The following is a 17,050-nucleotide window of genomic DNA, read 5'->3' as shown; positions in this document are numbered from 1 at the left end:
TATAAATGTTTAACTTCTACCTGCTCAAGCTTATTAGACTCTAACTACACTATGAATAATAAATTGTTAACTTTATACTACCTAAAAGACCTCATTCTTTTTTTTTTCTAGAACGGCAATCTGAATTACCAACACAAAGCAAAGCTAGTTTCCCTAGCATTCTCAGTGATCCAGATCCAGATTCTTCAAATTCTGGTTTTGATAGCTCTGTTGCCTCACAAATCACAGAAGCTTTAGTCAGTGGACCAAAGCCACCTATTGAAAGTACGTATATAAATTAAATTATATTCATTTTTATTGGGTTTTGCAGTGCTGTTATATAATTTCAGTGCTTCTCAAGACATATTGTTTTAATAGCTGTAACATGAGAATATACTGGTCCTACTATTATAGGGATGTTGTGACAATTAGATATGATCAAATATTTGGGTGTTTTGTAAACCCAAATGTGCAGTTATTATTATAAATTATTAACCTACAAGGAAGATGGCTTTCCCTTCAAAAAAAGGACTTTATACAATTTATTATATACCTGTAATCATTATGCAAGATGTAAATTTTTAATAAGTAGTTGCATCTTGAGTCCTAGCCAAAACTGAAATATTTCTTAACTGCTTAAAAATAATTTCTAGATTTCTCTAATGCCACTGTAGTCTTAATTCAAAAAAGCAATGTTGCACTAATTTTATAGTTCAGATTAGCATTATAATTTCTCCTTGTACTTTTTTTTGGTACATTCAATTTTGGGCTCATCTCAATATGATTTCTCTTTTTCAGAATTCTTTTATAACTGTATGGAGATTTATTAAATTACAATGGACTTTAATCACATTTTTGCACATTTCTGCAAAAGAGAAAAAAAATAGTTAATATAACAAAGTTTTCTTTTTGAGTTGGTTTATCAGAGCTTTGTCATTAGTTTACCTGCTTTTTCCACTAGATGGCAATAGCTGACAAATTTAAGATAGTCCAGGGTGGGTTTGGTTTTGTTTTTGTTTTTTAAGAGATGGGGATGTTTTTATTTTATTTTTTAGGAAAAGTAATTTTCCCTTTAGGTAAGTACAGTATGTAGATAAGTCCAAAATGGTAACTAGTGAATTAAATTAGGTAGTGGAAAATAGTTTCGTGTCATTATGGTATTTTTAAGCTGGGTATATTCATTCATGTATGTGAAATCATGAAACTTATATAAATTGGCTTAACTTCAATTCCTTGCAAAATTCTAGTACATACCAGAGAGAATTTGTGAACCTAGCATCCTTAGAACTTGCATAGATTGTTCAGGAAAAGGTTATTCCATACTAGCCTCATTTTTTTTTTAGAGAGTTTCTAGACAAGCATGATCAGCAAATCATAAATTCATTTCATCATGACATTTGACAGTATTTTCATTATTGTTGTTGGCTAGAGAATATGAGCTAAATGATAATAAGGAGGATAAGTGGATTTTGAAGTGGCTGCACAACTGGACCCAAAGAGTGATGATTGTCACTTAAGTACGTAAAACAAGAAAGTATTTAGTAGAATACCCCAGTGATCTTTGACCTGTAATTTTCAACTTTTTTTTCCCCAGAGTCTTGATTGAAAACATTAATGGCCTATTTACTAGATTTTTAATTTATACACAGTCATCTTATATCTCTTGCTTTCTTTTGTAGATAAACTCCTTAAGAAGGCCATCTATAATTGGTGTCTCTGCTTCCTTTCCTTTCACTCTCTTAAGTCTCTTTAATCTGGATTCTTATCTCCAATTAAAACTGCTCTCTCCAAAATTAGCAATGATTTCTTTTTCCCCTTTTTTAAAATATTGATATGTTTTGTTTTTTACAGTACTATGGTTTTCCCCAGTATCTTTTCTCCCTCTCCCCGAAGGTATTATTCCATTATAATAAATGGTAGTTTGGGGTTTTTTTAATTAATTTATTTTTTTAGACCCTTACCTTTCATCTTAGAATTAATACTGTGTATTGGTAAGTGGTAAGGGTGAGGCCATGGGGATTAAGTGACTTGCCCAGGGTCACAAACCTAGGATGTGTCTTGAGGCCAGATTTGAGCACAGGGCCTCCCATCTTCGGGCCTGGCTCTCAATCCACTCAACCACCCAGCTTTCCCCCAAATAGTAGTTTTCTAAAGACAGAAAAAGAAGAGGAAAAATTAGCATAGTAGATTAATCAAAAAATCTGAGAGCACCAGACTTTGAAGTGGGAGGACCTCGGTTCAAAAGTGGCCCTCAGTTAACTTCCTAGTTGTGTGACCCTGGGCAAGTCACTTAACCTTGTTTGCCTAACCCTTGCCCTTCTGTCTTAGACTAAGGCAGAAAGTAGGACTTTTACAAAAATCTATATGTGCTCTCACCTCTGCAAAAGGATGAGATGGGAATGTCTTCTATCTCTTGATTTTATTTTTTATTTTTGATGTTTTTTTAAAAATATGGAACATTTCATGAATTTGCGTGTTATCCTTGTGCAGGTACCATACCAATCTCTGTATTGTTCCAATTTTAATATACGTGCTGCTGAAGCAAGTACCTGTCTTTCAAGATGTAGTTGTTCTTTAAAGTTTTGCAACATTCACTTTTGGTTATTTTAAGGTTCTTTGTTGTTGTAGACATTGTTTCTATTGTTATCTTGACTCTGTACTTCATTCTGCATCATTTCAAATTCTGTGTAGATCTTTCCTTGCTGCTTCTCTGTATTCATCACATTTGTAATTTCTTATAGCATAGTAATATTCTGTGACATTCACATACTGTCATTTGTTCAGCCATTCCCCATTTGATGGGCATCTACTTAGTTTCTTATTTTTTGCTATGACAAAAGATACTGATATACATACGTGTGTGTGTGTGTGTGTGTGTGTGTGTGTGTGTGTGTGTGTGTGTGTAAATTTTGGTGTATATAGGTGCCATTTTCTTATCAATGACCTCCATGGGGATAAGCCTAGTGATGAGATCTTTAGACCAAAGAGAATGGATATTTTATAACTTTATTTGCATCTTTCAAGTTGCTTTGCATGATGGTTGTACTGGTTCACAACTCCACCAAAAGTGCCTTAGTATGCCTGTGTTTTCCCACAACCCCATCAACATTGATTATTCCATCTTTTATCATTTTTGTCAGTTTGTACGGTATGAGATTAAGCCCTAGGGTGCTTTTTAATATTCATATTACTATTGGTAATTTTGAACATTCTTCCATGTGATTGTTAATCATTTGCAATTCTTGTTTTCAAAATTGTTTATGCCCTTTGACCTTACTTATTGGAGAATGACTTTTTGTCTCATATATTCATGTGTGTGCGTTTCTTGGATACCAGATTCCAATCAGATCAATTTGACTAAAATTTTTTCCCCATTCAACTACTTCCCTTCTTTTCCTAGGTGCATTACTTTTGTTTATGGAGAAACTTTTCAGTTTTATGTAATCAAAAGTTGTCTACTTTATCTTTTGTGTAATTGCTACTATTCCTTGTTGTTGTTTTTTTAAGAATACATCTTCTGGGGGAATTAGGTAGCTCAGTGAATAGAGAGTCAGGTTTGAAGGTGGGGTCCTAGGTTCAAATTTGGCCTTAGACACTTCTTAACTGTGTAACCCTGCACTGTTCTTTTTCCTTGGAAATTGATACTTAGTATCTATTCTAAGACAGAAGGTATGTGTTTAAAAAAGAATACTTTTACCTATAGCTATAAGAAATATAAAATGTGCTTCTCTTTAATTTTTTCATAATATGATCTTTAATATATAGGTCATATATCCACTTAGAATGTATTATAGAGTGGGCATCTGGGTGGCTCAGTGGATTGAGAGCCAGACCTAAAGACAGAAGGTCCTAGGTTAAAATCTGGCCTCAGATACTTCCTGTTTTTGGTTTTGGTTTTTGTGACCCTGGGCAAGTCATTTAACCCCCATTGCCTAGCCCTTAAGTTCTTCTGCCTTGGAACCGATACATAGTATTGATTTCAAGATGGAAGGTAAGGATTTAAAAAAAAAAATAGAATGTATTATAGAATATGGTTTAAAGTGTTGTTCTAAACCTAATTTCTCTCAATCTATTTTCTAGTTAATCTTAGCAGTTTTTGTCAGATAGAGGATTCTTTCCTAATTGATTTTGTTTTCTGATTTATTAAATACCAGTAATCTCTTAATTGCCAGATCTAATGGCCTTTTCTTGGTCCTTAAAACTGTCTTCTCTCCAGGTTTTCAAGACATTGCTGCATCTTGGTTCTCCTACTTATTTTGACCCTTCCCTTCTCAAGTCTTATTTGTTTGATTTTCATCTTGGTCTTGTCCACTAACTGGATGTTCTCTCATTCTGTCTTGCCCCGTCTTTCTGCTCAATATTATCTTGCTTGATGATCTCATCAGTCAGTACCCCTGGGTTTAATTATCATCTCTATGCAGATGACTATCATATCTCTTTATCTAGCCCTAATCTTTAGGTCTTTAACACATCCATAATAGTTGATTATCTTTTCCCACAAACCTTCCACTTTTCCTAACTTCTTTCTTACTATTGAGAGTACCACTATCTTCTCATCACCCAGGCAATCCAGGTACCATTTGTCATTCCTACCTCTCTTTCACTATATCACCATATCCATGTGCCAAGTCCTATTAATTTTACTTTAGTAACAGTTCTGTTATATTCCCTGTTCTTCCCTCTCGTATGGCCACAATCTTGGAATAGGCTATCATTACTTCACGCCAATTAATACCCACTTCATTCTATTTTCCAGTCAGTTGTCAAAAATTGATCTTCCTTAAACTCAGGTCTTAACATAGCATCTCCCTATGCATTAAATAAAGTCCAGTTTATCTCCAAGATTGAATTTAAAATCTTTGTCTTCTATTTCCACGTTTTGGGCACCTTAATCCTCTCCACATATTCTGCAATCCCATCATACTGGCTTCCTTTCTATCCCTCAGATAGAAAATTCTGCCACCCAACTCCAGATATTTTCATTGGCTGTCCCTCATTCCTGTAACTCTCTTCTTCCTTGTCTCCACCTCCTGGCTTCTTTGGCTTTCTTTAAGTCTCACCTAAAGTTCCACATTTGCAGTCTTCCTTAGCCTTAATGTCTTCCTTCTGAGATTATTTCCAGTTTATCCTACATATATCTTGTTTGTATTTAGTTTTTTTGCTTGTTGGCCCTAGTATACTTCAAATTTCTTGAAAGCGGGGACTACTTTTTACCTTTCTTTGTAGCCTCAGCACTTCCATTAGTTGGTGGAACATATTAAGTGCATAATAAATGCTTATTGACTTGACTGACAATACACAAGTATAGATCGGTAATTCGTGTGAAAAAGCTCTGGGAATTTTAGTGCAATGCCAGTGTTGACACAGAATAAAAAATAGCTATTGTTCTTTTAGGTCACAACAATAAAGATGTAGAGTCTATAATGTGGAAGTGATTGTTTCACTGTATGACATGGTATCCTATATTGCTTAGTTAAACCATATCAAGAATATTGTATAGTGTGAAATGTCTCTCTTCGCAAGGACACTGATGAAATGAAAGCTATGCAAGGCAAGGGAACTAGAAACCGTGCCATCAGGAACAAAAGATGTTTAGCCTAAAGAAGAAAAGATTGGAGCAGACATAAATCTATTTTTCAGGGGTTCAGAGGGTTGTTATAGGACCTATTTGGGTAAAGAGGACAAAACTAAGAAAAATCAGTTACTTTGAGGCAAATACAATATAAAGAAAGGTTTCCTAATAATTGGCACTCTTTAGAAGAAGATTAGGATGTGTCTTGGGTGTTCCCTGTTACTTACTGAAAGTCTGTGGGTGGGGATTGCAGGCCATTGGTAGTAAAGTATAGCTTAGACTAGATAATTCTCCAAGTATCCAAGATTCATTCTAATTCTAGAGATTCTAATGGTGTAGAAATGGTTCTTGCTTTGCAGGGGAGATTATATTTAAATGACTGAGGACCTTTTCATTGATTTGAGATTCTGTAATTCTGCTATTATAAGTATTTGAGGGTGAGGAAAGGAGGCAGCCCTTTATTGAATAATAGTAAAACTAAAGGCAAGAATTGTCCCTTTCAGGCCCTTGCCCAATAACAGTCCTGGGTAAAGAAATAAAAAATACCATATGCCTTTGAGGAAAAAAAAAACAGTGATTGGGTAGGATGGAAGGTCACTTAAATGCCCAGGTTTTTGTTTAAGATGTGGCCTTTGAAAACCTTCACTAGCACCAACTCACAACACAAATTCAGCTCCTCCACCTTTTTTGGTATAGCTCATGAGCTAAGCAGAATGGTTTTTACATTTGTTGTACTTAAACAACTCCAGTTATGGACCATTGTTTGACATACAGGAATACTGCTATCCTCAAATTCTGAGTGCAGGCCTTGTTGTGATAACTTTTGTAAGATTTGGTAGAAAGGTCCATGTCAAATCAGTTCCATTTACTTTCATAGCTACTATAAATCTTTTTTCTCCTTAAAGCTGTATGACCAGGTCAAGCACTTATTAGTTGGGCATCAGCTTCTTGGTTCATTAATGGAAAGATTGGTCATCAAGTCACTTTTTTTCCCCAGTTAATTCATACAACCTCTCTGCTGAGAAACAGAAAGACATCACCTTCTGTATCAATGAGATCATGGGTCTTTGAAATAATTCATTGAATTCACCAGATATTTATTAAATTAAATATGCAGAAGGCATTTTATTAAATGGTGGAGATGCAAAGACAAAAATAACAGTCCCTGCTCTTGGGAACTTTGTAAGAAGTTTACAGACTAATGGAGAGGATAAGACAAAGGCAAAGAATGACCATAATACAGAGTATAATATGACAAATGCATCTAATGTATCTAAAGAATATGAGAGGTTAAAGTTTGGAGAGTAGACATGGATCCTGCAAAAGCTTCATGGAGGTCATGGCACAGGGACCAAAACAGAAAGATTTCAGTAAATTAAGATATTAGGAGCAGCTCATTCTGAGCATAGCATGGAAATGAGAGAATTCAGGAAATCACAGAATTTTGGATTTTGTGATTTGGATTTTTGGATAAAATTTGTTTGGATAAAAATGTTGGAAGGGAAGAATATGTTGGAAATGTAGGTTTTAGAAAAGATTATGAAATGTAAAGCTAAAAACTTCTGTATTGTTTTCCCCATACTATTAGGGATTTTTGAACAGGAGAATGGCATGGTTAGATTCTTAAAATTGGAAGATTATTCTGATGGCAATATAGTTGGAATAGATTTTAAGCAGGGATCTCACTAGGAGGCTATAATGACTCTAGAAAAGGTAATGAAAGTCAGTACTAGATTGTAGTAGGTGAGGGCATATACAAGAAGTGTTTCAGAGGTAGAATTGACAAATAATTGCATACATGCACACACACGAAAGGAGAACTAAAGGTTGACTGAAACTTTGATTCTGCCTGCCTGGGAGAATGTAAATAGTATTTTTTTAAAATGAATATTAAGGTGGGATAACTCTGGAGAAGAGTGATGCATTGAGTTTTTAACATGTTGAATTTAAGATGATGGCATTAAAGGAGAGTGATCCATTAGGCAATTAGAAAATATGATCTAAAAAGAAGTCAGGTCCAAAGACTTGGGAAGACATCTAGTTAGAGGTGATAATTAAAATCATGAACGTGGACAAAGAGAGACTAGAAGGCAAAACATTGAAGAATGGTTGAATTTAGAAAAAATAAGAGGCATCAGTGAAAGACTTATCAGAGGTAGAAGGGTAATGTCATGGAATCCAAAGGAAATAAAAATCATGAGGGAGGGAAATGGTTAACGCTGTCAAATAGATAAAAGAATGAGGATTGAAAATAATCCATTGATGGTTTTCAGTGTTTTTTAGTAAAACAAATAAAACTTTTAAATATGTAGATAAAATTCTTTTATTAGTTAACTCAAAAGGATTTGAGGATGATACTCAGACACTGTACTGTCCCAACAAATTCAGAAATACAGATTAGGATTTACTGTGCAGGCACAGAATTAGCATAGTGCCTTGGAAGGTCACTACTACTATGCCATTTTTGGCTCTTCTAATACTGCAGTATTTAAATTCTTAATGTAATTCACTTGTTTTTCCAAAATGTCTTGTTGTATTTAGTAACTTAAATATGTTTGTGTTGTTTTGTTGTTTTCTTAAAACCCATATCTTCCTTCTTAAATTCAATACTAAGTATTAGTTCTAAAGAAGAGCAATAACAGAGAAGTGACTTGGACCTGGCTAGGAAGTATCTGAGGTCAGATTTGAACAACCAGGATCTCCCATCTCTAGGCCTGGCTTTTTATCCACTGAGCTACTTAGCTGCTTCTTGTTCTTTTTTAAAAGTTCTCTTAAGACCTAGAGAGAAACCTATTTATTCCTAGATGGTGGTTTTCAGGTATCTAATTGAAAGGAATATCTGTTAATAAGTATTTGGGGGGAAATGTGTCAAAAGGTTCCTGCCTTTTGACCCTAGGTAGGGTCAGAGAGTCAGTACATATTAGATCTTTCCCAATCCTAGCAATTGACCTTAGTAGGGGGGAGGTCTCACTAGTTGTGACTTGTCCCAAGAAAAGGCAGGAATGACCAAATGAGGATTTGCATTTAAGATTCCAACCCTTGTACAGCCTTATTTATTAAAATAATTTCATTTGTCCCTAATCAACAATCTATTTTGAAATGCTTAATTTTTATTAAAGATCACATAATAGTTTTTATATTTCTAGAGGACGACATTGCTGATAAATGTTGACCACTAAATGCACAAGGGTGTGTGAAAAAATATGGTATATAGGGTATTTCAGTAAATAGAGTTGGTTGTATGTATCTACAAACATCAGTTTTAGCATGAGCTAAAATATAATAAACAACTTCTTTAGATTAAACTATATGTTACAGTTACATCATTAAAACAGTATTCTACCTGTCCCAGGTTCTTTTGTCCCTGTAAGGAAAAGAAACACACATGAAAAGGGGATTCTGGAGTAATTATGTGAGTAGTCTAATGAAGTAAATGTCCTTATTAAAAAATTTAAAGGAGATTAACAGTCTTTTTTTTTTACTTTAAAAAGGTAGAAAATTGTAGGTTATTATTTTTATACTTTGTAGGGAGAGACTTTTAAAATAAAATGCTGGGTTTTGTTTTGAAGGTGCTTAGTAGTACTATTAGTATGGTGTGGTACTTTGGGTAATTTTTTAGTTGTAATAATACATTTGTGCCAATTTGTTCACAAATCATACCCATCCCCATTTGTGACCAGCAATGTCCATTTTCTGATTGGGATTCAGGTTATAGCCATGACCATGGAAGAGAGTATAAACACTGCCTCTCCTGCTATGATTACAGAAAATGTATTAACAAATTTCATAAATGATGAATCAATCACAGGTGAAATTTTTGTGATGTACAATAGTGATTAAATTTCCTTATATTTGCTGAAATGTTAAACAGAAGTCATATATTGTCAAAGTTAACACAATTTTAGTGGGAAAATGGCATTAATTTGTGGAACTATTGTGTTGCCAACTTGTGTTTTGACTGAGCATTTCCTTTCCTAGGTAAACTGTTGATTGTCAAATATGTGCATTAGACTTTAAGAATATAAACTTCAAAATGTTCTGCAAAGAGATAACATCTTTCTGGCGAGAGATTCTTTTTCCTTTTCTAATAAATTTTAATTTTTAAAAAATATTTTCTTCCCCCCCCCCAATTAATGTAAAAACAATTTTAAAAGTTAAAAAAATTTTTTTTGAGTTCCAAGTTTTCCTCTTCCTTCCTACTTTTTCTTCTCTCTCTCTTCTACCCTTCCCCTCTCCCCAAGATGGTAAGGAGTCTGATCTAGATTTTATATGTGCAGTCATTTAAACATTTTTCCATATTGGCCATTGCCAGAAATTCTAAAAGATAACTCAGGATTTGGAACCATTTAGAAAAATCTCAATAGTCAGAAAGGTAGGCTATAATAAAGTCCCATTGTGATTTCATTGTTTGTTGTTCATCTCCATGAACTCATATTTTTAAAAAATGTAAAAGGAGAAAAAAGGCACATCACAGAGGAGTTAATAAGTGCTTGTTTATTTATTGTTAATTACTTGAATACAGAAGAGTAGCCTAGACTTAGAAGAATAGTGTCAGGAAAGGTAAAGCCCAGAATGAGTGGAGTCTTATAGAAAAAAATCTAAGGGCAAGATTGGTCTTTTGTTGTTGTTTGAAAGTTGTGCTCAAAGCAAGAACAAGAAAAAGGATAGGAGCACTGACTGAAGATGTTAAGTGACCTAACAAAAAAAGTGGAATTGTGATTAAAAGGAATTAAAATGAGTTCAAGTCTCCAGGCCCACGTGACTTGCTACCCAGGAAAAGATCATGCAGATGTGATTACAGAAGTTCTATTAAATATCTTTGAAGAGTTGTGATAAATAGATGATGAAGAGTTCAAAGATTAGAGAGAATAGTTCTCTTTGAAAAATGTGTGTGTGTTTCTCGAAATTTATTCAATTTGACGTCAATCTTCAGGAACATTCTTGAACAACTCAGTAAAAAGTTTGTGAACACTTGGATTGCTTTATTCCTAAAAGTCAAGATGAGTTATAGGAAATTTTATTGAAATAACCTCATTTTCTTTTTCATTAAGGGTCCTAAACTTTCAGAAGTATAGATAGCATAGACATAGCACATTTCAGCAAGTCAGGCAATATTTTCTCATAATAGTCTTGTGGATGCAATAGAAATTAATAATAGGGGGCAGCTGGGTAGCTCAGTGGATTGAGAACCAGGCCTAGAGATGGGAGGTCCTAGGTTCAAATCTGACCTCAGACACTTCCCAGCTGTGTGACCCTGGGCAAGTCACTTGACCCCCATTGCCTAGCCCTTACCACTCTTCTGCCTTGGAGCCAATATCCAAGACAGAAGGTAAAGGTTTAAAAAAAAAAAGAAATTAATAATATCAGTTCACCTTAGCTGAATGATCAGACTGTCATGAATTTAGTTAATTAATATTAACCTGGAGGAAGGTCTCTGATGTGCCCTGCCTTTTTCCATAAAATACATTTAAAGCATAATTATCAAATTTGTGGAATATATAGTATAGGGATGGAACCTAATATGTTATATAATAGAATTAGGGTCCAAAAAGGTCTCTGTAGATAAGAACAGTAGTCCTCACACATAGTAGAAATATATTAACGGAAAATGTGGACATCTGTTTCTACCTCCAATTTCTGATAAATCTATCAATGGAATATATCTTCATTACTAGAGGTATTAAGTATCACTATGTTGTTAAGTAAGTTGTATGTATAAATGTAATGCTAGAATTAATGTACTTTTTAAAGGAGTTGAACCTTAAACCTTAAACAGAAGTTTAAAAAAAAAAGTTTTTATTACAGGTCACTTTAGACCAGAATTTATCCGCCCACCACCTCCACTCCATATTTGTGAAGATGAACTTGCTTGGTTAAACCCAACAGAGCCTGATCATGCAATTCAGTGGGACAAATCCATGTGTGTTAAAAATAGCACTGGTGTTGAGATCAAACGTATAATGGCTAAAGCTTTTAAAAGTCCCTTGTCTTCTCCACAACAAACACAGGTAGGTGTTAAATTGCAAGCATATGTTTGTTTTTTTTCCATAGGCCTTTAGGATAAGTGTTCTGGATAAAATGGTGAATTATACATGAAAGATATTTAAATTCACTGTGGCCATTGAGACCTTACTTTTTAAGAGAGAGTAGACATGATTTTTTTCCCCCTAAAATGTTCTTTACAAACTCATGCCATCCTAGTCAGTAAATTGATAAGATTATAGTGTCTGTTACATCAAATTTTCACAAACTCCCTCTCAGTACATTGTGAATGGGAGCAATCATGTGAGCAATCTCTAAATCATTTATTTGAATTGGGAATGGTTTTTTGTTTTAAATGTGGCAGCCAAGTGTTGGATTCAGTTGCTGATGCTTCTGTGTTCCACCTTCCCCAACTCTACAAACTCATTGAATAGTTATCACCACTGAAGGAAAGCACCAAACTAGCAGAGAATCCATTGTTGTGGTTTATGCTTTTCTTGGAATAAGGAGTAACTGACAGTTTACTATAGTTTTATTTTTTAGTCTCTAAGTCTGATTTATATGAGCAGAACTTAAGCAGTGAATGTGATAATATTGTTGAGCATTTATTAAAGCATAAATTGCTTTAGGAAATGGATAATTCAGATATGAATATATTGAACATTCAAATAATGGTTTTGTTGGGGCAGATGAGGTAGTGGCATAGTGGTTGTTAATGAGCTAACCTTACAACAAGAATTAGGTTCAAGTCCTTTTTCTGACATAGCATGGCAATTCATAAAACCCCTCAGGGTCCTGTGGCAATCCCCTAAGACTAGAAGTTGAAGAACTCATCTATGTTCGAAGAATTTTCTCACTAGGAAGTCTCCACAAAATGAAATTATTGGTCTTGATTTAAAAAAAAAACTTTCTAAGTATTTTAATTATATGAGAAATAGAATAGAAGCCTGACTTATTAGAAATTTATTTCATAAAGATATACTCTAGACTTAGGTTTTGTGGGTATAAAAATGATCATTTGAACATTGTTATTAAAACATAACTTATTTTCATTTATATTTGGCTATGTTCTAGCTCCTTGGGGAGTTGGAGAAAGATCCCAAGCTTGTTTATCACATTGGCTTATCTCCTGCCAAACTGCCTGACCTCGTGGAAAATAATCCTCTAGTTGCTATAGAAATGTTATTGAAATTAATGCAGTCAAGCCAGATAACAGAGTATTTTTCAGTCTTGGTCAACATGGACATGTCTTTGCATTCAATGGAAGTTGTAAATCGGTAAGTTTCACTTTTATTAAATTTGAGGCATGTGTGACTCATTTTTATGTAGATGCTTTAATGTCTAGGAGGGGGGAATTTGTGAAGCTAACAGTTATACTTCATAGAAGAATTAAAGACATCTATACCTATGTATTTTGCACTTTGCTAGAGGCAGTTGTATTAGTGGATGAAGTATTAGCTTAAAGTGAACAAAACCTAGGTTGAAATCCTACTGAGGATAGCTGTGACTCTGGGTAGGTCACTTTTATGTGTTTCATTCAGGCTGATATACTTCTTTACTAAAGATAAAATCTGCATTCCCTCTTGTTATGAAGCTACAGCTCCCTCAGGTGTTCATTTTAAAGTACAACTTTAGTACTTACTCTGAAATTTAAATATACTTTTCTTGGTCTACTTACTGATTTGTTGAAATTCAAACACGTCCTTTATTAACAAGCACTGATGACTCAAAAGCCTTTAGTTCAGATAGTTGACACAATAGTACCATGTTGAAATTATATGAATTTATTATAGATTTAAAAGGGAAATGATATTAATTGTTGATACCAAGTTAAATAGGGTTCTAACTGAAAATATGCTAATAGGCTTTCCTTCACTACCTACAGTAAACTCATGTTCAGTGTGGTAAAGGAAAGAAATATTCTGGTTAATGAAAAAAGTGCCTGATGCTGAATTCCTTCAATAGAAACCTCTCATGGGTACATTTAGCCCACTTAACCATTAAAACATTAGCTAGAAGATCAATCAAACATTTATGGTGGAATGAATGTATTATGGGTTTTAATATAGCACTGCCATTATGCTTTTGTTTAAAACTTGCTTATATTGCCCAGACTTATTGTTAGGTCCCTTACTTTTATGAGCAGTATCCCTAAAACTACCCCCAAAATGTATAGCACTTCATAGATTAGCAGTATTTTTGTAATCCAAACTTTAATGGTAGTTTAAAATCAGGATCGTTTTTTCCATATTATGTCTTTTATATCTTTAAACATTGTTTACATTTTAGAGAATAATTTTCCCAGAAAACCTGTTTGCCCTTTCAAATGTTCCATGTGTAACAATACAGAGCAAGACAAAAACTAACCAATAAATTGTTAGTATTGATACGTATCAGTTCTAAGGCACAAGAGCAGTGAGATTAGGTGAATTGCCCAGGGTCACACTACTAGGAAGTGTCTGAGGCCAGATTTGGACCCAGGACATCTCATCTCCAGGGCTGGCTCTCTTTTATCTATTAAACCACTTGACTGAGCCCAAACCAGTAACTCTTTAAGGGTCAAATTAAGTCTTACTCCATTTGAGTCTTCTCTGGCCTACTCAGCTTTGAAACATTCCTTTCTTTCAGAACTCTAAAAGTATTTACCACTCAATTAGCTTTTAAGCTGTGACACTATTGTAATTTTCCCCCTAGATCTTCTCTCTCAGCCTAGTCAATGTAAAAATTAAAATTAATCTCAAATAATAAAATATTATATTTTAGGCGATTTATTAATGATCATTAGAAATCAAGGAATAAAGAGGAATCAAAATAAAGACAATGTGCCCATGGCTGATTAGCCATTTCAAAATCCCCACTCACCACTGCCATGCTCCCCAACAGGACCAAAAAGAGGGCAGGACCCTCCACATCCCCACCTAATATAATATCCCCTGTCTACAGGAAGTACATAACAACCATCAGTGGGCTCCTAGGAAATGTAGTTCTTTTTTAGGGTAACAGATTTTCAATTATACAACAATGGACTTTTGTCTTGGACTGAGAGGTATCTGAGGCTGTGTCCCTGTGTTTTATAGTAACTCAGCAAATCAATCAAAACCATTTGTTGTTATGTATTAAATGTTGTGATGATGAGAAGCCTTCAGTGGTTTTCAACTATTTATGCATTCACTTCATTTCATCGAGCTTTTCTGGATACCTGTAAAGTGCAAAGCAATATTCTAGACACTGGGAATGCAAAGATAAAATGAATCACAGTTCCTGCCATTTAGGAGCTTATATTCTCCTAGAAATAATGAGAATATAACACTTCACCAGATAAATATAATTTCAATAGGTTGTTGTTCAGGTGTGTATGACTCTTTGTGACCTGTCCAGGTTCATAATTATTGTTTATATGACAGTATCTATCCATTGCCTCTGCTATCCTCTTCTCTTTTTGCCTTCAGTCTTTCCTAACATCAGAGCCTTTTCCATTGAGAGTACAAATAACTAATAGTTATCAAGAAAGGCTTCCCAAGGAAATGCCCAAGTTGTATTTAAAAGAAGCCAAGAATTCTACAAGACAGAGATAAGAACATTTGTTATATGAGAAAGCTTGGTAAGTTAGGAAAGAGACTGAAGCTAGACCAGGAAAACTTCAAATTCAGGGTAAAAAGTTTGTATTTATCCTAACAACAATAGGATCACTTGAAATTTTTGAACCCAGGAACAGAATCATGGATATAGTGTTAGACCTTCCAAACCTATTATTTTTCAGATGAGGAATCTTAAGACCTTAGAAAGTTACATATGATTTAAACAATGAGATTTATATTTTAGGAAGACAATTTTGACATGTCTATCTAAATAAGCTGGAATTCACGACCCTTTGCAGTGAGTCTCCATCCTGTCTGTCTAGCTTTTCCATCTTGCCTCACTGTTCCCTGTTCTTACTATTGCTTTGGTTCAAACTTCGTCTCCTTCCATGAGGTTATTCCTTAAATGTATTTTATATTTTAGAATATGCTTGAGTTTATATTTGAACTGCTACTTAAGACTATATATATAAGAATGTAAACTCCATTAAGCCAGGGATTGTTTTTCATTTGTCTTTGTGTTCTTAAATGCCTAAGCACTACCCTTAGCACATTGGTTCTTAATATTTGTGGAAGTGTATTAAAGTTGGAAGGGATTTGCCTTCTCTTCCATTCAGGAATTTGTTTCATAGAATCACTTTAAAGTGATCTAGGTTTTCTGCTTGAATAACTGATAGACCTCTCTTTAGGCAGCTCCAATGATTAGGAAGTCATTTTTAAAAAATTAAACCAAAATCTAATTCCTAATTATTTTGACTAATTTCTTTTTCTTCCTTTGACCTCTATGACAACTCTTCAAATACCACTTATTCTATCATTGCCTTTTGTCTTCCCTTCTTCAGGATGAATATCCCCAGTCCCTTAAACCAAATCATCATTTTTAGCCTAGCTTCATTGGATATACCAAACTTTTAAAAATGTACTCCAAGTAAACACAATTGTCTAAAGGTGGTTTGAGCCAGGTAATTCTTCTTATTCTAGACAGAATGATATATTAGAAGATTTAGAATCGGAAGATCTGGTCCCAGATCCTGAATCTGCTATTCTATCATGTGACTGTAATGTCTCTGAGCCTGTTATCTATCAAATGGACTAGATCCTAATGAGCCTTTTCTAGCTTTAAGACCTATGGATATTATTTGGGTAGACTTTTCTGTTATTGCCTCACAATGTCTCTTCCAGGTCTAAATCCAATGAACTTGTCATACTAAATAAGTCAGCTAATATTTTCAGGATTTTTTCATATGAACTGAGTTTATTGATTTAAGTAAGACTTTAAAAAGTCTCTAAAATTAGGTCTCTTTGAGAATGAAATTAGATGTATATCTATGGGAACAAAGAATACCATTGAACTTAAAAAGGGTTTGTTGTTTGTTTGGATTTTTTTTTGTAACTGAAAAGGGAGCTAAAACAGATGAATTACTCTTTTTTCTTCCTTTCGCTTACTCTATTCTAGAGCATCTCCTTATCTCCTTATTGCTTTGTACTGCTTCTAGCTAGCTTTGAAGTGAGATACTGATCTGTAAAAAACTGGGGCATTTGTTTCCTCCAGTACGCAAGCAAGAGGGATCGGTTTACCTTATTGCCCAAGGAAGCAACAGGTTTCTTTAGCCCAGGAATTTGTAAAAATCCTTATTTTCTGTCTTAGAATCAAAATGAGTTATCAGTTCCAAGGCAGAAGAATAGTAAAAACTAGGCAATTGAAGTTAATTGACTTCCCTATGGTCACACAGCTAGAAAGTATTTGAGACTAAATTTGAACCCAGGTCCTCTGGATTGTAGGACAGAATGGCATTTTATTTTTTGATCCTCTTAGCTGCCCCTCACCAGGGATGAGACCAGGTAGAATACAATGCCACTGACATGGTAAAGTCAAAAAGAGAGACAATTTTTGATGAAAGATATGTTTGGTTTGGGATGTTAAATTTGAGGACTCGAA

The 17,050-nt window shown here is 34.3% G+C and overlaps 2 protein-coding genes and 1 non-coding gene across 4 annotated transcripts in view; 1 reads left to right on the top strand and 2 right to left on the bottom strand.

The window, feature by feature from the left end:
* Positions 1-17,050, top strand: part of CNOT11 (CCR4-NOT transcription complex subunit 11) — a 36,655-nt gene that overhangs the window by 10,478 nt on the left and 9,127 nt on the right. The window contains exons 3-5 of one of the 2 annotated variants that reach the window (XM_001369834.5): positions 112-264; positions 11,357-11,559; positions 12,608-12,810. In XM_001369834.5, coding sequence (XP_001369871.1) covers positions 112-264; positions 11,357-11,559; positions 12,608-12,810 — 559 coding nt within the window. The remainder of the gene's footprint in view (positions 1-111; positions 265-11,356; positions 11,560-12,607; positions 12,811-17,050) is intronic. The other variant, XM_056807233.1, reaches the window with a different exon arrangement.
* LOC130456042 (U6 spliceosomal RNA) lies at positions 2,425-2,528 on the bottom strand. The gene has a single exon (XR_008914318.1). It is a non-coding gene; the product is annotated as a U6 spliceosomal RNA (small nuclear RNA).
* RNF149 (ring finger protein 149) overlaps positions 12,809-17,050 on the bottom strand; it is a 58,100-nt gene continuing 53,858 nt past the window's right edge. Inside the window, exon 8 of the mRNA XM_007501143.3 lies at positions 12,809-14,732. The gene's annotated coding sequence lies outside the window, so the exon portion shown is untranslated. The remainder of the gene's footprint in view (positions 14,733-17,050) is intronic.

Source organism: Monodelphis domestica, chromosome 8 (genome assembly GCF_027887165.1).
Source record: "Monodelphis domestica isolate mMonDom1 chromosome 8, mMonDom1.pri, whole genome shotgun sequence".
In the NCBI taxonomy this organism is placed as follows: Eukaryota; Metazoa; Chordata; class Mammalia; order Didelphimorphia; family Didelphidae; genus Monodelphis; species Monodelphis domestica.
The sequence above is the reverse complement of the archived record's forward strand: the minus strand, read 5'-3'. Positions and strand labels throughout refer to the sequence as shown.